General features: G+C 38.6%; 1 protein-coding gene across 1 annotated transcript in view; it reads right to left on the bottom strand.

The window, feature by feature from the left end:
* Positions 1 to 22,129, bottom strand: part of dpf1 (double PHD fingers 1) — a 58,489-nt gene that overhangs the window by 29,241 nt on the left and 7,119 nt on the right. Inside the window, exons 2-8 of the mRNA XM_055028850.1 lie at positions 10,615 to 10,644; positions 10,036 to 10,196; positions 8,526 to 8,633; positions 7,643 to 7,770; positions 4,630 to 4,719; positions 3,717 to 3,795; positions 1,655 to 1,786 (exon numbers count right to left, since the gene is read on the bottom strand). Coding sequence (XP_054884825.1) covers positions 1,655 to 1,786; positions 3,717 to 3,795; positions 4,630 to 4,719; positions 7,643 to 7,770; positions 8,526 to 8,633; positions 10,036 to 10,196; positions 10,615 to 10,644 — 728 coding nt within the window. The remainder of the gene's footprint in view (positions 1 to 1,654; positions 1,787 to 3,716; positions 3,796 to 4,629; positions 4,720 to 7,642; positions 7,771 to 8,525; positions 8,634 to 10,035; positions 10,197 to 10,614; positions 10,645 to 22,129) is intronic.

Below are 22,129 nucleotides of genomic sequence, written 5' to 3' on the forward strand. Positions count from 1 at the left end.
CAATGTATCTGTATTTCATTGAAATGAATAAAGATACTTTGTACTAATGAAAATTCCAGTAATTAATAAAAGATTTATGCTACAGTGCCTTGTAAAAGTTTAATGTCAATTATTAATATATCTTAAACTTTACTAGATGTACTAAGTTCAGTTCAAATAAGTACGGGTGATTTCTGAAGGCAATTAACTTAATTTTATTTAGTGGTATCAGATTAAAACTGTCTAAATATGCACACCACACTTTTCAGATTTCTATTGTAAACATTTTTGAATGTCATCTTTCAATTTCATTTAACTTCACAGTCAGGCTTTATTTTGTGTTTTTCCATCTGGGTCAGATAAGACAAGTATTAGTGGTCGTAGCATGATAGAGGAAGAATATAAAAAAAAATTAAATACTTTTGCAAAGCACTGTATGTGAAGAGATTAGATTTTAAATCAGAATTTTTGGATGTTCAGCAACAATACATAGCATGACACAAAAAGCTGAATTTAAAAGTCATACTAACAGTAAAAAATTGTTTGACATAAACTTGGCTGCAACTCACTTTGAATGATTGTAGCAGTAGGATCAAAGAAATTCATCTGTCCTTGACTTGCTGTGAAGGAATAATGTGTGAATTGATATCCTTCGATGTCCAAATAATAAAGGACATAACAGCTCTAACAAACAAATATGCAGCTATACGAGTGACTATAACCAGGCAACACTGAATTTGATCAGAGTTGCTGAAATCAAAAGTGAAGAATTTTATTTTTCATCTTCTTTACACCAGATAAAAGGCATGATTTTTTTATGATTGTAATTTATTCATAAATGGTAGTTGTTGCAGACATTGTTGTTTCACTGAGTGCTGTCTCAGAGGGTTACTATTGCTGTCTCTCAACAAACGGGTTGCTTGGATGGCTTTTCTCCAGGTATTTTGGCTTCCTCTTACAGTTTTCTACATCTTTGTTGCCCTGTAATGGAGAGTGGCTTGTGTATACGCTACCGTGTTAATGGCAGAAAAACAAATCACTGTTCTCTTAACTAGCCTAATATTCATGACAGGCTCCATTGTCAAGAACTAGAGTTAGTATAGCAGAGAGCAAGGGGGCAGGGTGTGAGCAGTGCATACACAAAAGTGATTGGCAGCGCTAAGACCTTCCTCCTGCCTCTGATTGGTTGTTTCTGACCAAACGGTGCATTTCTGCCAATGTCAGCAGAACCACAGGGAGGAGTTAAATTTTTCACAGATTAAGTGTCAGATTAAGTGGCATGTTATGCTGCCATGGTAGTAACAGTTTAACAAATATGTATGAAACATATACTTTTTATGAAAGTCACATACTGTGGTTTTAACAGTATGTTGCCTCTCTCTGTTGCCCTAATCAACTGAGAGAAGCCTCTGCGAGTGAAAAATTATCTGGTTAACACATAATATGACACAGAAAGAACTGAGGATGTAGACACTGAGGATTTGAGTGAGCACTGTGCTCAACCAAAACACTTCTTCAGGAGAATCATTGGGTCATAACAATATTCTGATTTGGAGACATTGCTAGAATTACAGTGAAATCTCCTGAACCAGAACTTCTTATACATTGACTCTTAATACATTACACAGGATGTGAATAATGAACAAGGACAGACATATTCAGGCGGCAGGCTCACGCTTGTGGTTGCTCTTGCGTTGAAAGGGAAGTGTGTGTCGCTCTGAATCCTCTTCACCCTCCTCATCCGCCAGGTGTGTATGAGTGTAATGGTAGCTCAGCCCAGGACGGTTTTTATATCGCTTGCCACAGACTGCAACACACCCATATAATTTGTGTCAGCTTTGTTTTGAATAATGTTAAAGTTAAAGAAACCATGCATTTTCAAAGACGTTATTTTTAAGACATAAGAAAGTCTTCATAATGGTCAAAGTTAATATTTTTTAATACTTAGTATGCATCAATGTAGCCACAGACAGATGTGAAGCGTGATCAGCAGAGTTGATTTTGCAACAAAAAAGAAAATGACAATACAAGGATTTTGCCCGAAAGCAAGAATATGTATGATGACATTCTTTCAAAACAAGGGGTGGAAGGAGAACTCAGGCTACAAAATCTTCCAATATACAGTATAGTAATTCACACCAAAGAGAAGTTTTTCTCATAAAAACCCTATGCCCTAAGCTCAAGTTATAATAAAGGATTTAAATTGAAATCCTTTGAGCTTGACAACCTGTTGTATTCTTTTACAACAGGTATAAAAATACTTGTATAAAACAACAGGTCTGTTGTATCTGTGTTAGACATTCTCATTTTGAGGTGAGAAAGAAGGAAGTTCTTGAGAGTTGCAGTGTTGTGTTGACACACTCCGCTGGTAAAGAGTTCTGGCATATTGGCCAACGTCACTCATTTACATTGTCATTAAAGAAACCTCAGCATTTTTAATATTTCATAAAAAAATATACGTCCCCAGAGCGACAAGTGAGATACAAATGATTTGCAAATGAATCTATCAACCACATTGTGAGCGATGAAGACAAAAATGGGAATTATGTTTCCTAAAAATAAGCTTAAATTTAATCTTGTATCACGAGCAAGATATGTTCTTACACCCCTAAAAATGTTAAAAAATAAATGAATAAATAATAATAATAATAATAATGACCATATTTACGAAGTTAATCAGGATTCATTGGCTCCCTGTTAAATTCAGAATAGAGTTTAAGATTCTCATTGTCACATGTAATAATCAGCTCCATCATACATCAGAGATCTGATTGTTCCATATGATCCTAACAGAGCACTCTGCACTCTACCTGTAGATTTACTGATGGTTCCTAGAGTTTCTCAAAGTCCACTGGGATGTAGATCCTCCTCTCCCATGGAATCAGCTCCCAATTTAAGTGCTTGAGACTAGCCTTAAAACTTTTCCTTTTGGTAAAGATTATATCAATGTTTATCCAGAGGTGAGGTAGAGCTTTTGGTCAATTCCGACAGGAGAGAATCCGATCTTTTAAGGCAGTCCTCTATGGCTCTCTCATGCCTCATTCACACCGATAATTATCTTGAACTATATCTGTAGTTATGCTGCTGGCCACTTTTCCTCACTTTCTTCTTCTCTCCAATTTGCATTATTCAATGTTATTGCAATTGCTAAATTGTTGTTTTCTCTGTTATTTTTCTCTCCACCTGGTCTGGTATCCTGTTTGGCGGTGGTGCCTTCCTGGAGGAGAGCTTAGGTTGAGATAATGCTGTCAACAACTGTACATCCTTCCTTTCCTGCTATTAACTTTTAATATTACATTAACATAGAAAGTACTTCTATATCATTTTTTCTGTTTCTTTCTTCTCAAACCCCTGTGTCAAACGTCCTCTTGTACTGAGCCCGGTTCTGCTGGAGGTTTCTTCCTGTTAAAGGGTAGTATTTCCTCTCCACTGTCACTACATGCATGCTCAGTATGAGAGGTTCCTCTAAATTCAACCTAACATAAGAAATTGTCTGCTGTCACTACTTGCTCATGGAGAAGGAGCGAACGCTGCAAGTCAATGACTTGATCCAATGTACTGTATTTCCTTAAGTAAAACTTTTTAAATTAGATTAATAAACTAATCTTCATGCACTGTTTGATGACTAGGACAAACCAGAATGCATGTGTGATTGAACTGAAGAGCCTCAAGATGAGATTTGTTGTGAATTGGCATTATGTAAATCAACTGAATTGAACAAAAGACCCAACGCTCACTGTCACAGACGTAAGGCTTATCTCTGTCTTCAATGGCAGGCAGCTCTTGTCTTTTCCTCATTCCTCCAACACCATAAGCCTGTAAATAAACACCCACACAAACACACATGTAAGAAATCTCATGCAAACACATGCAAAGGTAGACACAAAAATGTTTGAACTTCCACACTCTTCACATGTGGCTTGTAAGAATAAAACAAAAATATAGAAAGAACATAACAGCACAATGCTCACAAGTGTGTTCACGTGTCTCTACACACAAACACACACACACGTGCACGTTTGGATTCTAATCATCTGCTCTCAGTGCAAAGCTACACTTCCAGCAGGAGGGGGCTGATGACACCTAGCAGGGGAGCAACAGTTCCAATTAGCAACCCTGGTGTCTGTGTGTGTGTCAGAGAGAGAAACAGAGTCTGTGTGTATGTGCTGCATGTATGTGGGATGATTTTCAGAATACATTGTTAACACTTGATTATCCTCCCATAGGATGCGCAAACAGAGTGGGAAAATAAGACCTCCGCGCTCTAATCAAAGTTGTAAAAAATAGAAGAAAAAAAAAAGAGGTCATTCCAGTGTGATTTAATCTCTAGATCTGTTTGCTTTTAATCGGGCCAAGTCCTGCGTTGTACAAGGAAATCTCATTACATTAGTGTGGTATGCAGAGGACTGACAAATGATTACATGTCACACTGTGAGAAGGAAGACTCCAATGTATTCTAGTTTAGAGTCTGGAAACACAGAGGTCACTGTTTGTCTCATCACTTTCTAACTCTGAGCTCTGGCTGGCCTATTTCTCTTATGTTGACCTCACTTTTTCACACAGACAACCAACCAGGCACTCTGTAATCACATGAAAACTGATCATCATGTGAAAACATGGAAAAAAACTGAAATGTCATTGCTGTCCTACCCGTGCTTTGGTACGGTTCTTGCGCTTCGGTACGTCTTCCTCCATGTCGTCCACCTCCAGCTCATGAGGAAAATCCCCAACAAGCAGCTTCTATAAAATGAGAGAAAGGTGGACTATCAGAAAGGACTCTTATCCTCGCTGTAACAACAGAGCTGCAGCACAGGTCAGATCAACCTACACAGGACAAAGAAATGACAAACTGTAATTTACTGCTTTACTGCAATTGAACTGCTGCCTCCTTTCTACAGCAGATATGCAGCATTCAAATCTGCCTTAAAATATATGATTATTTTATCATAGAGGTATATTCTCACACTGGAATTTTTTTTTTTAAAAAGCACACATTTTATTATTTGTATGTTGAAAAATGCCTTTAAAATAAATGTACTAGAAACATTTTTTTTCCAATTTGTATTACTTCCATTTACTTTTTAAACTTGATTTAAGATTTTAGAAATTTCTAATTAGTAATTATAATTTCCGGCTTCAATGGGATATAAATATGACATGAAACTTTGGTCCATTTCTTTTAGCCGCTGGCAATTCTTCTGGCAGAGCTCCCTGATTTATCATGTACAAGATGGTAAGGAAGGTAATTTTTATTTATTTATTTTTTTAAGTCTCCAACGCTCACTGAAATAGATCTGCAGTAGAAAGAGGTTCATTTAAGTCCCCCAATCCAGATGCCAGAAAATTTACTACACATTTTACTACACGCCACTGGGACTTCAACTGGAACCATGCAATTTGATTAGATGAGACTATAAGATAATTTTTTGGGTAAAAAAAAAAATATTTCACTTTGGTCAAAAACTACAGAACAAATATGTGGATCTATGATGCTGTTGTCCTGTGTATACACAAGTTGCTACAATCGTAGCAGTCGCACAGGCACACCCACTAGAAGGAAACAAACACCCCCAGTATAACACTTTCATTCTATTGGCTGAGAGGTTGCCAGGCGACTGTACTTTTTTTGTTCCAAGCGCTAGCAGAAAATAATTTGCAAGCGAAGCAGCGGCAAGTGGAGATTTGCTCTGAGCAAAGACAAGTTTTGAGAGTAAGAAGAAAAGTTTGAGAAATCACAGTGGATATTAGAAAGAGAGCAGAAGTTTTGAGTACAAGCATTACAAGTTTTGAGAAGACACGAAGTCCTGCTTTCAAGCTGAAAATGTCCGCTCAAGTATTAAAAGTTTTGAGTACAAAAGACATGAAATTCTTTCAGAATGAAAATGTGTGCTCTCAAATTATGGTGGAAAAATCCCCCCATATTTCTGTTCAGAAACTGATAAGGACACCATTAAGTCTCCCAACAAGAAACTCAGTCTCCTTGGTGTGAAAAAAGATGAATATGAGGGAAAGAACCTCACGTCTATTATGAAGCATAGTGGAGAATCTGTAATGCTGTGGGCGTGTTTCTCTTCGGAAAACATGCCCACATTAAAGATGCATTAAAGATTCCATCGTTAATGGCTTCTTTAAAGATGGCAACATTAACTGTTTGAAATACCAGGATATTGGGCCTTTCATCATGAGTGATTTAAACATGGCAAATTCAACACAAAATTGCTTCAACAGACAAAAAAATCTTTCATTGTTAGAATATTTACCAACGTGCATTCTGTGGCTTATTGTTTCCTCGCTGCTTATCTTTAGTTTTTTTAATCATGTTTATTTATAAAGCTCCTTCCATTCTCATGTTTTGGTGTTTATTAACATCAAAACGGAAGTCTGCTTCAGCTTTTTTCACTGAGTTTGTTCTTTTTTAATTTTAATATTGCATGTAGCTGCCTGATGATTAAGAAAAAAATGAGGTGCAAATGAAATGTTTTGAGACACTAATATTAATGCACTATAAAATGTGATTTTTTTTTTCAAACTATTGTTGAGATAAGCAGCTGATTGCTGAGAGAGGAAAGTACAGATATTAATTATAACTTAACAATTTCACCAACTTCAGGTAAAAAAAAAAACATTCTCAACTTTCTCTTTTCTATAACTATTTCAATGTTTAGATGGAAGGCAGTGGCATGTTGCTGAATGGAAAACATTCGGGGTAAACCACTGGTTCTGTAATTTGGCTTCACTTCAATGAACTAGAGCCAGCTGGTGCTGGGAGCTCACCTTGACCCTAGTTTCTCAAAACGCTTCCTGCAGTTAAACTGGGGAACTTAAAAACAAGTTTAAGCACAGAAGCACTAACTATAACATCATGAAAACGAGAGGTAACACCTTCTCTCATGTATAATATTTGCTGTTGTGTGCCCTCTGAGTTAAATGAACTCAGAATTAGGTTGCAGATTATCTAGTATAAAATCAGGGTAGTTGCTCCATAAAAAGAAGGATAAAACCAAGCTCCAGATGCAGACACATCCTGTTTTAGGTCAAGTTCCAAAAACACGGGTTCTTACGCCTGCTGTAAAAGAAATTGATGGCCTCTTTTATCAGACTCCTGTGCGTCCTAAATATCCACCGTCTGTGTAGGGCCCATTCCATGAATAATCCTAGTATTGGGTGTAAAAATAGTTGAGTGACCCTTCTCAGATGTGTAATTTTTGTCACCACTTTGGATCAGAGACCTTAAACACAGATCTAACACTCAAAGGGGCAATGCAAGCTTTTATCTCTAAAGTCCTAATCAATTAGTCATTCATCTGAGCTACTTTGTAAGGCAAATGGGGAATATTCTAGAGTTTTTTTCTAGGTATAAACAAATAGATTTTTTTTAATGGGTGTTTTGTCCGGAGATTTTCAGACTTCTAACCAAGTGGAAGTCTGAAGCACGTGTCTGCGCACAGAGAGCCTGCAGGGAGCGATCAGAGCCACAGGAGACTGTGTCAGCACCAGAACACATTCTCCAGGAAACAAAGGCAATGACAGACAAAGACGCACAAACATAGGCAGATAAAAAGACAGAGATGCTGTACTATCAGAAACAACACAGTAAAACACGAAGACAAAACAGAAAAGGAGAAAAATTTGAAAAAGGAAGGAAAAGGACGCAGAGCCCCACCTGACATTCACTCATTGGCTCCTCTTCCTTGGTCTCCACCTTCTTGTCCAGCGTCTCCCCAGCAAGCAGCGACTCGAGGACAGGGCCGTCTGGGATGCCCCCCTCCTTCTTTAGAGAGGTCTCATAATCTGGACATTTATAAGACAATCAATGTCAGTTGGCAGATTTCAAATAAAAGTGGATATGAATAGGTGAACTGATGGAAACTGGAGTTTGTTGGTTCAGGAAACAAGGAACGTTACTTTTACACTATACAGGCATTAAAAACAATCAACTAGATTCAGAACTTATAAAGGCAGTTTGTGGATTCTCTACTAGAAAAATGTCAGGTCCTTCTCAAAAACAGGCAGCAGATTAATAAATAAGTAAATAAATTACAATGTAAAGCAGGATCACATTTTGTAATATCAATGCATTTTATTGTGATTTTTCCATGACTAAAACAAAGTCATGCAAGATCGTGAAGTGAAAAAAAAATGAATACATGATTTTCAAATATTTTAATTCTTAAAAAGCTAAAAAGTGTGACTTGTAATGTTGCCCTCTGTGAACAGCAACTGAGATTAAGTTAAAGACAAGTGGAATTGGAGTTTCCACTTGTTTCCACTTAGCAGGAGCAGATAGTTAAACTCCAATTTTATGTTTTATTTGGGCATTTGTTGAAAACCATGTAACAACATCTAATTGTGGTGTTCTATCACATAGAATCCCAATAAAACATAAAGTTGTCTGTGGTTGCAATATGACAAAGAGTGTAAAAGTAAAAGACTGTAAAAGTAAAGGCAAGTCATGATATATAGCAAAGAGGTATATGAGGGTGATTTATTTATTTTTTGGTTAGTGTAATAAATCCTGAAAATGTGCTGTCCTGTCTCTTACTCACCAATTTTGAATTCGATGGGTAGAAGCCGTGGGTCCTCCAAGATGTTTAGCCGTCTCTTCTTGCGCCAGCAGCGAGCAGGATACGTGTACAGTTGACCTGGAGCATGACCTGAAACACAGTATGTTTCACAGCAGGTTTGAAAAAGATAACATAAAAAACTTCATTTAACTTTTAAAACATTACTTAAATTAAAGTTTAATTGTAAGTGCTAAACTCTCAAAGCACAAGTTTCCAGTGACAGCCAACAAACACATGCACACAAACGTATTCCTCCTAAAAGTAGATGGTGCCAACGGCACGTTATTGCCTACAGGGGTGTCTGAGTCGCTGCCAAAATACATTGACGTTACAGAAAAAGAAGCGCCGAGGAAATACCCTTTGGGGAAAGCTGGAAACTTGCGAGAGGGAGGGAAAAGAGAAAACGTCTTGGAAAACAAAGGAACCAGAGAGAGTGAAGAGAGAGAAATGGGATAAAGATAGAAAAAATTGGGAGACAAATGATTGGAGAGAGTAGCTGTAAACACACCAGGGGTCTACACTCTTGACCAATGTCAAAATAATTGCTAGTTTTGTATTTCCTCTGTTGTTTTTGCAGGCATCTCTCTCTGTTCATTGATTGGTCTGGTCAAAAATCTAAAGGAGGGAATCCAAGTGAATGTGTGAAAGTCCAAACTGTGCTGAAAGTTACTTTTTCTTTTTTTTTTTCTTTTTTCTTTTCTTTGGGGTGGGAGGGATTTTTTTGAGTGGAGTTGCACAGAAAGGCAATGTCCAGGCGACAACTATGTCAAAGCTACACAGAAAATGTATACATTTTTCCATTTCTGATACAAAAAAAAAACAATTCTTTGTCTGTAAATGTGTTGTACCTTCAACTCCTCAATTGGCAGTTTTAGTTTCATCTGGTTGAAATTCACTTTTTCACACCAGACCATAAAGGTTTAGATTTTTCCCCTCCCTTAATAATAAACATATTCATTTAAAAACAGTTTATTGTGTTTTCTTATGTTGACTAAGATTAAAATTTCTTTGATATTCTGAAGGCAATAATGAAGTCACACTTCAATAATGAAGTGTGACAAACATGCAAAAAATAGGAAAGCGGGAAGAGACATAAAAATCAGGATGTTATAGAACTGACAATCAAATTTGTTTGGAGAAAAATAAAACAAAACATAAAGGCTGAAATAAAATAGCAGCATTAAAGGTCCACAGGCCTTTTCAAAGTGCTCTCTTTATTTATATGTCCATATATTTACATCCCTGCAATATATGACCCTTAATAGTATTTAAAATCTAAAGCTGGTATTTATAAAAATGCTTTGGTAAGTTTTTGAGATTTAGGGCAACTTTATTTTGTTAGAATAAATACAAAGACGTCTGGACTGTAAAGGTTGCGAACATCTACACACAGATAATACCTGTAAAGAATAGTGTGGAGGGGCGCACACGCCCCCCCCCCCCCACACACACACACACACACACACACACGCACACACACATGCACACGCACCTGGTCCACGGTGGTTCTTCTCCATCCAGATATAGCAGTTGCTCTGGGCCACGCCGGTCTGCGAGTCCAGGAAGGGAAGCCGCATGGAGCGCTCCGCACACAGGCGGGCATTGTAGCTGCGACAGTGTTCAATGGCCTCCTTATAAAACTCCTCTCCGAGACTGAGAGTCAACACAGAGAGAGGGGGAGAGAGCAAGAGGGAGCCCACAGACAGGCAGCAGCGGAGGAAAAACCAAACAGGGAGAGTTTCATCATGACTTTCAGGAACATGTAGAGGGCATGGTTTTTATATCAGTGTGTGTGTTCAGGCTTCATGTTGCACTTGGGACACATGTGTGTAAGTCAAAAGGGGCAGTGGACACACACAGTATATAAATGTGTGTGTATGTGTTGCTGTGGAGATACCCAGTCCTATCAGCAAATAAGCTGGCATCTGCACTCACATGCTCAACTGTACAGTAAAACAATACTTTCTCGCTTCAGTGCTGTCTGCACTGTATTTTCCTCACCCGCAGAAGTGAGAGTTTGATTAACATTCAGTGTAATATTCACTCCCAACATCCCCTCCCAGCCACCTACCTGTTTTTGATGACTGCACCTCCAGATTGCCTGCAGGGGGAAGCAGAAGAAGAGAAAGAAGAAGAAAAAAAAACAACAGATGTGTGGTGAGTCACTCGTTCACCCCACCTCAATTTTTTCCACATTTTGTTTAGCTTTCCAACACTTCACTTTCACTTTTTTTTCACTCACTGAAATGTCTCTTTCCATGTTTAACTTTCACACTCTCCCTCTCTCTGTACGTCTTTCCTCTTTTTTTCTTTTTTTTTATTTCATTATTCTTCGCACTTCTCTCTCTCGTTTTCTCTCTCCTGTTAATCACTCCTCTCCAGTGTCTTCCTGCTGAGTGCAGACATCAAGGTCACTCAGCGACACAGACTGTAGATACAGGACACACAAAACCACACACACACTGAGTTACAGTGCAGAGCCAACAGCAGCTTCACAAAAATAGTGCAGAGTAGCTGCTGGTAGTGATTTGTTCGATTTTTTTTTTAGCTTTTTTTTTCTATGTGCCATCACCAAAGAACAAGACTGACTGATTTCTACACAAAGAGAGCTTGCTGCAGATGTGGACGTGTGAAAAATCTGATGTCTGACTGTAAAGGGTGTGGTAAAAGTCATAAAAGGAACCAGGATCTTGTTTGTTCAGATGTGTTGAAGCTTAAACGTTTAAAATCCTCAAACATGCTCTGTAAAGGTTTTTGTGGTAGTATCGGCCTTCATAGAGAAGAAATGCGCACAGAGAAAATGGGGAACACATGTTGGGAATCAGACCCCAGATCTGAGTTTATGTCTGACAGCCTCTATTTACGGAGTCCCTGCTTCAACGCTACAGCACACGCTGTCCCTCAAATACATTTTTTTATCTAACAAAGATAACCTGAGTAAATACAAAGAGCCGTTTCCAAATGATGATTTAATTTATTAGGAAGAGAGAAGCTATCCAAAACATGCTGGCTGGCCCCATGTGAAAAAGTAATTGTCCCCTTAATCTAATAACTGGTTGTTGTACCCTTAGCAACAACAACTCACATAAAGGCTAAGCAATAATGGGCTATATTTTGCATCACTGTTGCTAAGCCAGGTTGGTTTTGAAAGCTTAGTCCTCTTACTAAATTAAAACATTATTTCAAAACTACATTTTCTATTTCCTCTGGTTTTCTGTGTCCGATAATTAAATTGCTTTGATATCCTGGAACATTTGAGCACGACAAAATAAACCGAGACAAAGAAATGAGCAAGGGGCAAAACTATTTTTCACGCCATCGTATATATAATCGTGAGGGGAAAATAAACTCAACCAATTTCCATTCTTTAAGGGAGCAAGTCAGAAGAAGGTGTTGTTAATACCAACACACAGCTCAAGGTTATGAAAAGCCTGTAACGGGCCTCTTAATGTTCAGAACATCATCACAAACAAAGTTTCAATGCAGATTTGGTGGAAGCAGACAAGTTTAATTGGCCAAGCTTAAAATCAATCACTAATAGTTGGTTATTATTTACTGGGATGTATTTGTGAATAAACCAAACTAAAACACAAAGTTTGGTTCTAAGCACAACACAACAATCAAACAACAAAGATTACTCTTTGCACTTTTACAACACTTAAATTTAACTTAAACAATTTAAGTTAAATTGTTTAACTTAGATGTTAAACAATTTAAAATTGTTGAATTTATCTATGTTGAAACTGTTAATTCAGACTGAAAATCATTCTCAAAAAACAAACGTTAAAATCCAAGAATTAACCTGCTGTTTAGCTTCTTTGTGTCTTAGACTGACTCTTTTTAACAGTAATATATACACCAAATCAGTGTTAAAAGAATCCAAGAAATATTTATATCTAGTAACAAACAAAGTCTCAGTTCCAGTATCGTTAGATGAACCTTATCAGAGTAACTGTCTGCACTTCATCCTTGGTACTTGTCATCTACCTACTCTGAGTTTTACATCATCTGCACCACAGAAGCTGCTAAAATTCACACCCCTGACCTGACAAATAGGAATTTAAAGTTATTTTTATTAAACAAAGAAGTTTATTTCTGCAAACAAATGAAACATTTCCCAAAAGATAGTAAAATAATGTACAAGGTGTATAACTCTGGTACTGAAAAATATCTGCATTATAGCTAAATATAAAATAAAATAAAAAATATTTTTTATTATTATTATTATTATTATTATTATTATTATTATTATTATTATTATTATTATTATTATTATACAGAGATTATTAAATATCTAGGCTGGTACTTGTCTCAGTATCAAAAATATTTTTGGCCCTGAAGCAACAAGAAACTATACTAATGTATTATATAATATTGTTAATTTATTTATTGATTGAAATCTAATATTCTCCCTTCTAGCCCAAAGCCCCAAATTTTTGCAAAATTACACAGAAATGCATTAAATATTTTTAGATCTTCCCTAATTAACAGATAAAAAGCAACTCAAAACCAACTCAGAGACTTACAAAGTCTCACTGGCACAGATCATTATTTCAGTCTGATTCAGTTTAGTGCCACGCTGCAAACCAGAGCATATAATTACAACCAGTAAGGAACAAATACTAAACTGACAAACAAAAACATTTTTAAAAAATCATTAAGAAAGCTTGTGACACTGTTGAATAAAATCAGCAGTCCTGGGTGTAAGTATAACTCAAGCCGTCAAACAGAACAGATGCTGTTGCGGCCTGACAGGCTGAGCAGGGCAACATCAAAATCTCAAGAACCAGATCTGCAACCTCGCAGGTCATCACTGACCACACGCAGTAAAGGATGTGACAGAACCTCAATATGTTGAGCTGAGGTCCACTAAGGGGCCACAGCACCTTTTTCTGAGGTGAATGTTCTTTTTGACAAAAATGTTACCACTCAGCTCTCAGAAATGAACTTCAAGCATCACATTTTTTTTGGCCACGTGGGAGGCCCATAACAGAATCGTTTCTGTTATAAGAGCTGAGGCACCAGGGTTGTTTTTTCCCAGTTTAGTAGGAAAAAGCAATGGTAAATAATTAATGGTAATTATTTTCCATAATTACTATTAAAACTTCTGGATATACAGCATCCTCCGGATGCCTGCATGTATAATAGTTATGAAAGGATCATTCAAATTAAATTTATAGAGTGCAAATGCAGAATGCCTGCTGTTTGCATGTAAAACCCAATAATAAGTTGGAAGAGAGAAGTCTAACGGATATGTAGATATCCTCAAAACGTCCCATAAACATGAGCCCAAAAATTTGGAAGTACAAAGACAACCCTCATGAATGAGAGACATAGACTTCAAGGTTGCTCTAGTGACCAAATGGAAATACCAGGCAGAGTTAAAAGGGAGGGAGAAAAGGAGAAATATTCCAAATGCAAAACCGCTCATCCCTAAGCTTCTGATGCTTCCCTCCTCCCTCTGCATCCTTTTTCCAGTCCTCCTTCACCTCCATCTCTCCCCCCCTGCTGCCTTCAGAGAAACTGGCATAACTCAACCACCCCACACCCACCCAAAACCAACTCGATAATAAGGTGACAGCTGAAGAAAATGGCGTCTTTCAATTTGAGTCCCTCCAATCTCATTATATTGAGATAGGGAAGTTGCATGACTGCCTGTGAGGAGGCTTCAACAGGAGCCGGCGAGGCAGACGTGCATAGAGGGCAGAGAAAGTTAGGAGACAAGGCAGAGGAGGGAATCTAATCTAATCTAACCTAACTACTGAGCAAATAGCAGGAAGAGTTCATCAGAGTTTGAATACCGGTTAAAAAAATAATCATCTCAAGTTTTTAGAGTTAATTCAAATATTCAGCCGGGTCTGAGTCCAAACAGCTGAAAGAGCAAGATCAGCAAATATTCCCTCGAATGCAGTCCCTCGTCGTGCTGGCCGGCTTGCTAAGTAGCTTTAACCTGAATTGCAGAGGCATAAAGCTATTCTTAGAGCAACAAGGGGGCAGCCTGATCCCTAAAGGGGCTGCAGGTGCAACACAAATAATGCTTTAAAAAATCCTCATGGCAAAAGGGATTGTTTGTTATGTGAATTTGCAGCCAGAAGATTTTCAGCTTGGCATACTACTGTCTGAAAACAAGGTGAATTGAAAAAGTATTTTCTGCACCAATGTGGGAAAATATGAGCTCTGTTCCATCCACAAATACTCTGCAAAGTTCCCTGAAAATGTACTCATACCCCTTACATTTTTTTCTACACCTAAACTCAAATCTATTTTGGAAACTGAATGTGTTTTGCCATCACAACGTAACATAAATATGGAAAAAGAGTTAATTGGAAAACAGCGAACAAACCCAGAGATCAAGTGTCAGAATCGGTTTACAAGACAAGTGTTGGTCATGCACTTCACAAATATGGCTTTTATGGAAGAGTAGCGAGAAGAAAGTCATCGATTTATCTGTGATCCTGTTGTTTCGGTCTCTACCTAAAGCTTGAGTAGGACAGTACTCATCACTGTTCCTCATCCTTCACTCTCAGCTGCAAACTTTCCCAGCAAAATCTGGAGATGACAATCTGATGAAGCCAAAAGGATCACATTATCTGCAACAAGCAGAGACGCAATCCTCAACCCATAAAAGTCATGAACAGAATCAGTGACAAAGGGGAAAATTGTGCAACTCTCACCAAAACAGAGCCTGGCGATGCAGACCAAGTTCTGACACGGTCATCCAGGGCCCACAGGGATGCGGTCAAACACCTTCCTATGCTGAGCTGGTCCAGTGCTCCAGGACCAGGACGAAAACCACATGTTCTTCCTGAATCCGAGGTTTTACTATCCAACAGATCTTCCTCTCTAGAACCCCAAATAGACCTTACCAGTGAAGCTTAAGAATGCAATTCCCCTTTAGTTGGAACACATTCTCCAGACCCCCTTTTTGAGTCTCCTAAAACAGGAGAACTCTCTCTGATGTCAACATAATATTGCAGAGCCATGTCAATCAACACAACTCCACAAAATTCAGAGAAACTCTGGGTTCCTTGTGAACTTGCCACTGAGGAACCCAGTGCAACACAACAATGTCCAGTGGCAGCAACATAGTGAATGGCAGCAAGTGAATGGTAGGGAATGGTAGACCTGAGGTCTAGATGAAAGCATATCTGTGTTAGAATGGCTCAGCCAAAGTCTAGACCTAAATCTAGTTGGAAATCTATGACAAGACCAAAAAAAAATCTATGGCAAGATAAAAAATAAATAAATAAAAAACACTGATAGACTTTCTCCATCAAATGTTACTGAGTTTGGGTTATTTTGAAAACAAGACTTTCGGGGGGGGGAGGGATGCTAAAAACAAAAGCATGCCACACTTTTCAAATTTCTCTTTCTATTTTATTTCCATAAAATGCATAGAAGTCTCAACAATTGAAATTTGAAAAAAATATTTAGTGGTAGATATATATTTTCCCCAGGACTGTATAAAGAGTGAGAAGTACATTCCCAAAGTATGGAAACATTTATTTGACATTAACCAAGCCAGAAAATGCAAATTGATTAAAATGAGAAGGTAACTGGGGAAGTGAACATAGAAACTCCCACAGCTGCAGCCTCCTGGCTTGTGGCCACTGTGGTCCTACATGCAGAGCACTTGCTGAAAACACAGACCACAGAGAGCGCCACTGAGAAACCAAACTGCCTATCATCAAACCACACAGCTGATGGAGAAAAGCCAAGACCGGATTTTAGACCCAGGCACACACAGAAACGGCGAGCTGATCCCTCCGTCTGCATGAAAACTCCTTCTTCACAAAACCAAATCACTGAGAGGGTTAACGAGAAAACTGAAAAGTAATCTTAAAAGAACATATTGTTAGTTTTTTCCCCTGATGGTGAAAGCTTGGATTAACAATAACAGATATAACTTAACTACTGCCAGACAGAGAGAGGTTTAGGTGCAGCGGCTTTAGTAATGAACTGGCAAAGAGCCAAATCTCCAACAAACTGGAGCTGACTACCAAAAATGTCCGGGCAGACATGACATAAATGACAATTATGTGGTTCTGCACTTTGCAAGGACACAAAAACACGAAGGACACCTGCACATGCATGCATGATTGCACAGTTACATCCCAAAAGTAAAGCATGCCACCAAATATTTGTAGGAGGAGGCATGCAGATACAGTACAGATATGCACCTCTGAGCACATGCCAACTCAAGATTAGATGTGGAAAAGGAATGAGAGAGTCTGGAGTATGCAGACTGTGTGTGTGTGTGTGAGGATGAATCCTGAGCCCACACTGAGCTGTCTGCCTCAGCCTCCACTGAGCAAACAGTGGGGAGGGAGAGGCCTACGCTACAGCACTGAGGAAACTGGTATGACTGGGAACACACACTCACACACACACGTATACACCTAAATAAACGTGCCTCGTGCAGCTGACAGTCACAAGCAGACACAGAGGCATCCTAGAAAGCACAGCCAACACACCAGGCCCACCGAGCGTAAGCCATTGTCTGAATCTCTAGGTGATCCCTCAAGTCCCATCCAGGAGAAGCAACCCACTTCAGCTCACACTGAGTTACATCCACACACGCATACACACACACTCAAGGAGCAACAGTTTCTCACTGTACTGAAATTAGCTATACCAATTAGCTGCCTCTTTGACCAATAGAGATACAAAGGGCTCCCCCTAGAGGTAAAACTGCATCATTGGAAGAGCCAAAGAGAAATATGAGGGAATTGAGAAAATTAGTGCCCAATTACGAGAAACGTCCCAGCCAACAAAGGATTTCACTTTAGTGGTGGGAAATGAGGTGATTAAACTGGAAGTGAATGAAGTGCTGCACATGTAAAATAGGCTTTATGAGGGCTGAGGGCAGATTGAGTTTCATACTGATTTGTTGCTCCGACCGGTCTTTTCCTCGAAGATGTGTGTGTTTGGGTTTTGTTGCAGTCAGACCAGTAAAAACACTTAAGTCTGTACACCTGGCCCACACACCTGTTTCGTCCACTATTGTCCATCTGTGTAGCCACTCATGCAGACACACACACACACATGCATTTCGGCCCCTGCAGAGCTTTATGTGAGCATGCACAGAGGAGGGCTGATATCAGGCATCCCACCACCGTTCTGGTGCTCCCCTCCCCCATCCCCGGCCTTTCCACGGCTGAACTTAACAGATTAAACTATGCAATATCACCCATACCAAGTCACCCCCACCCCACCCCAATTCAATTTCTTCTCCACTCTCCTCCTCTCTCAGTCAAATGATTTCTCTTTTTTTCCCCCTCTCTCTCTCTCTTTCTCTCCTTGTCCACTTTCAGAGAGAGTGTGTGTATGTGTGTGTGTGTGTGTGTGTGTGTGTGTGTGTACACACACACGCCTATATGCATGTGCAGGAGAATGTGCATGCAAACACATTCTCCTGCTCCTCTGATGTTGGGCTCAAACTGGCACACGGAGGGAAACGGTGGCTTAAAATGTTCAAACGTGCACTAATAAAGCTCCTGTGTGAGCGTGTCTGTCAGAGGGAGACAAAGAGGCCACACACTCGGTTTGACAGTGACAGACAGACAGATGGACGGACAGGAGCGGGTGTCTGTGCAGGAACGAAACGTCTGCCACAATACCAGCTGGAAAACGTCAGTTTCCTCGAATTGCTGTCACGGCACCAGGTCGGCCTGTTTGCGTGTGTAAATGTGTGTGTGCATATTTAAACTCAAGAGCACTGACAGAGAGTAGCAGGCCAGACATATGTGCAGAGTTGTGCTACAGATCATGTCATTTCTGTCAAGGCTTTGTGTTACCTACAGAATGGGATTTTAATGAGAGGTGTAGGGTTTCCTACGATGGACCTCCTTCTTTGTCCACTGGGTGTGGTTTCTCTGGGAGTCCCTAAATCACAGGGTCTGTTTGTGCATAAATCCACATGCAGCTACTGTTGCTGCACACATCTTTATGTGTCCTGTGTGCAGTGCTCTCCTGGTCTGAGCATGTGGGTGTGTTTGCTGTAGCCCATGGCTGGCTGCAGAGTGTACCGAGGGTAGTACATCAGGGTAAGGCAATCTGCCTCTGAACAGCTCCTTCAGGTGAGATTTATCACCACTGCACTTGGCCTCTTATTATAGCGATGGATTCCCAACCTCTGATTCTGTGCGTGCACTTCTCTGTGCTGGCAATGTGCGTGGGCGTGTGTGTGTGTGGGTGTGTGTGTGGTACCCTACCAAAACCCACCCCCACCTCTTCACCTCAGTCTGCATGCTTATTAAAGAGCTGCAGAGAAAATCAGCCTTTTTTTTTTTTGGGACCCAAAAGAAGCACAGAGGAAATAGAGATGCTCTGCTCCAGTTTTATAGAGCAACTAGATTCACATATTTACATTTAAATAGAGAATTTCTAATTCTAAACACTTTTTCTCATTCAGCGTAGTTTTGGTATGCCAGTACACCAGTCGGTATAAGTACTGAGCATAAAAATATTACAGATTTTCAGCATTTACACATTCAAAACTAACAAGCTAATTTATTTTATTTAGAACTGATAAATATTAGTTATGTACTAATGAAATAACATGTAATAATATGTGGAAACATTTTACATCTTGTTCTGGTTCATTTTCACACTAAACTTTTAAAAAGTGAACCAAACAACAGAGAAAACGTTATGCAGAGGCGCTGAAGTGAAGTGCAAGCCATGCCGATGTTTCTCTGCCCGAGATCCATGAAGCGGTTTTATCTCCTATTCTCCTCCTGTCCTTGTCTGTATTTAGATTTGCATTTCCACCCATTTTTGCAAACTGCCCCAGGGTTCACTTGCAAGCAAATCAAGACCCACTCCAGAGTTCAGAGGGCCTTTCACATTTCCCCCAAAACACAGTAAACTATCCAAAGAAATACATTTCAATCTATTTTTAATTCTTCAAACATTTCAGTGTTAAAAGGCCAAAATACACCGGCAAAAACATTTAATATCACCCTACCAAAATTTGAAGGAGAAGTATTTTATTGAGCGGGATATGATCAATTTAGCAGTTCTTATTTGCTAAGAACTGTTTATTTAAACCAGCTAATCAGCAGTGCACTGCAACACTTTTGTGGAGAAGAGGCTTAGTCTATGCTCCATCCAGATTGAGAAACCTCTGCATACTGCAGCTTTTTCTCATTAAAAAGTATTTAAGCTTTCAAACATTTCAGGCAATTTTTGAAACTGTTACCTTTAAAATTTTTGGTATATCTTGATACGAGTAATTCACCTCTGCCTTAAGCTAGCATGAATAAACCTCACTGGCACCGTCAGTTATATCGTTGCAATTTTGCCTTTGACTTCAGTTGCACTTATATTTACAAGAGTGATGATTGCATAAAAAGCTTCAGAGGTGCACTTCCTTTTCCATACTTCAATTATTGTAAGCTGCGGAGCTGCTCAACCTGATCTACAGACTGCTGAAGGGGATGGGGGAAGGAGCAATATGGACCTCAGAATGTGATGGTAGTTCTGAAAAATCTGTCACTATGAACTCTTTTTGGAGAAACATGCTGATATGACAGTCTGTTAAAGGTGTTAAATCCAGCAAATGAAGTAATGATACACCAGGTGTGCATGTGAGATGCTAACAGAAATAAAATTTTAAGCATTTCCTGCATTTTGACCCAGTCTTACAGCAGACCGCCAACATTTCCAGGTTCTACTTATTCCATGTGAGATGGAGTCTGAAACCTCAAACAGATCAGACAAACCAGCTTCCTGTAATCCAGTTAACCTTCCTTTTGTGCTGAACCACCTTGCTGCTCCTGCATGTCGCTGCATGTCGACATGGCGGAGCAGCAAACTGACCAAATTAGATAATCCTTGATGTTGGATTCATGAAAGCAAGACCTCTAAAAATAAAATAAAATAAAAAAAATCTGTATCTCTGTTTTTCACCAAAGCAGGGAGTAGTTAGATTTACTCAGTTACATTAATTTAAGTAACTTAGAAGAAAAAATTTATTTTTAGGACTGGTTTTACTTCACTATACTTTTTACTTTTACTTGAATAAAATAACATGTCGTAACCAAAACAGACTGCTTGTTCCCAAGCTTTCTTGTATTAATGATATTCTGTCTCTGTTGTGCCATTTTGGAGGTCAAGTAAATGGGAAGTAATATATTTTCCTTCACTACAAGTACTATAACCTGTTCTATCACTACTTTTACTTAAAAATATGGTAAAGTATTGTTATCAGTCTCTGATTTTCACATTTAAAAAGATTTCACAAATGATAAACTTTGTTTTAAGACATTTTGAAGTACGGTAGATTATTCCAATACAGGTTTAGCTCAATCATATAATTATAATTTTTATTCTTGTTTAAGGTGATTCTAAAGTGCTCCCTCTTTTGAGTTGTAGCAAACAAAATGAAGACTTGATCATGTCAGTTTAGAGTTTAAAAATGCTTAGGATCATCCATGTCAGCTTTGGTCAGTAGAGACAATCAAATACAGCTCAGACTTTTTAAAAGTTGTGAGATTGCTCGAAAAATGTATACTCAATGGGAAGCTCAGAAGCAGATGTAAACTTTAGTATTAATAGCAATTAGAAAAGAGATAACAGATCATTCAAATTGTGTCACTGTAGCAATGTTTCTTTTTACTTCTGAATCAGCACATTTCTGTGCTTCTTAGATTACTGCTACTACGTTTAGATCAAACCTGGAGATTTTGGAAAAGTATTTCCAGGGAAGGAAACAAAGACAGTCGAGCAAAGTAGTTGATAAGTCATGTTATTATACTTTAGTTTACCAAAAGTAAATAAAGTTGTTTTGTGAAATTATTAGAAGTCTAAATGTGGACCGATTTTAGCATAATGCCCAAAACAATTTTAAATAGACGGAAACAGTAGCCAGCTTTAAACTCATGACCCTTCAGCGAGGAGCCTGTGTTTTTGTAACAAAGCTATATGTCAGGATAGATATGCCAGCACAAAGGATATATAAATCCAAGGCATGAGTGTACTGTTAGCAATTATTTTTTTGAAACTCTGTTCCTCTTTCCTGCCGTGGCTACATTCTGTCAGAGCTGCTTGCTCGCTGTTACAACTTTTTCACGGTGGTGTGTGGTCTATTCTGCTTGGAAATCACAATTCCTCATGCACAACACCAACAAACATGAACATGGTCTTTGATGATATCATGGAAGCATCTCATAGTGCAGCTGGACTGTCTTACAACACTGTAGACTAAATGGCATGTTTTACACTTTCTGATATTTTTAAATTTTTCTGTCTTTTTGAGGCCCTTATGAATTTTTTATTTAAATTCTAAGTTTGGACCACTTTTAGACCAGAGGCTTTGGCTTGGTCTAAACCTGGCATAAGTTAATAGATTTTAATTAACTATGACTATGAATAAATCTATTATTGACACATGTCTTATGGATAGATTAGATACTGAAATTGGGTCTAATGCTCACTTGGAAAATATTTAATTTTAATTCATCTTTTGGTATAAGCTTAAACAAGAAAAAATAAGCTAAAATAAATAAGCTAAAATATGACCTACAGCAACAAAGCGCCATGAAGCAACAGCCATGGCGATCCAGAAATAACATCAGTATCAG

Source organism: Poeciliopsis prolifica, unplaced genomic scaffold (genome assembly GCF_027474105.1).
Source record: "Poeciliopsis prolifica strain line A6 unplaced genomic scaffold, Auburn_PproV2 SCAFFOLD004, whole genome shotgun sequence".
Lineage (NCBI taxonomy): Eukaryota > Metazoa > Chordata > Actinopteri > Cyprinodontiformes > Poeciliidae > Poeciliopsis > Poeciliopsis prolifica.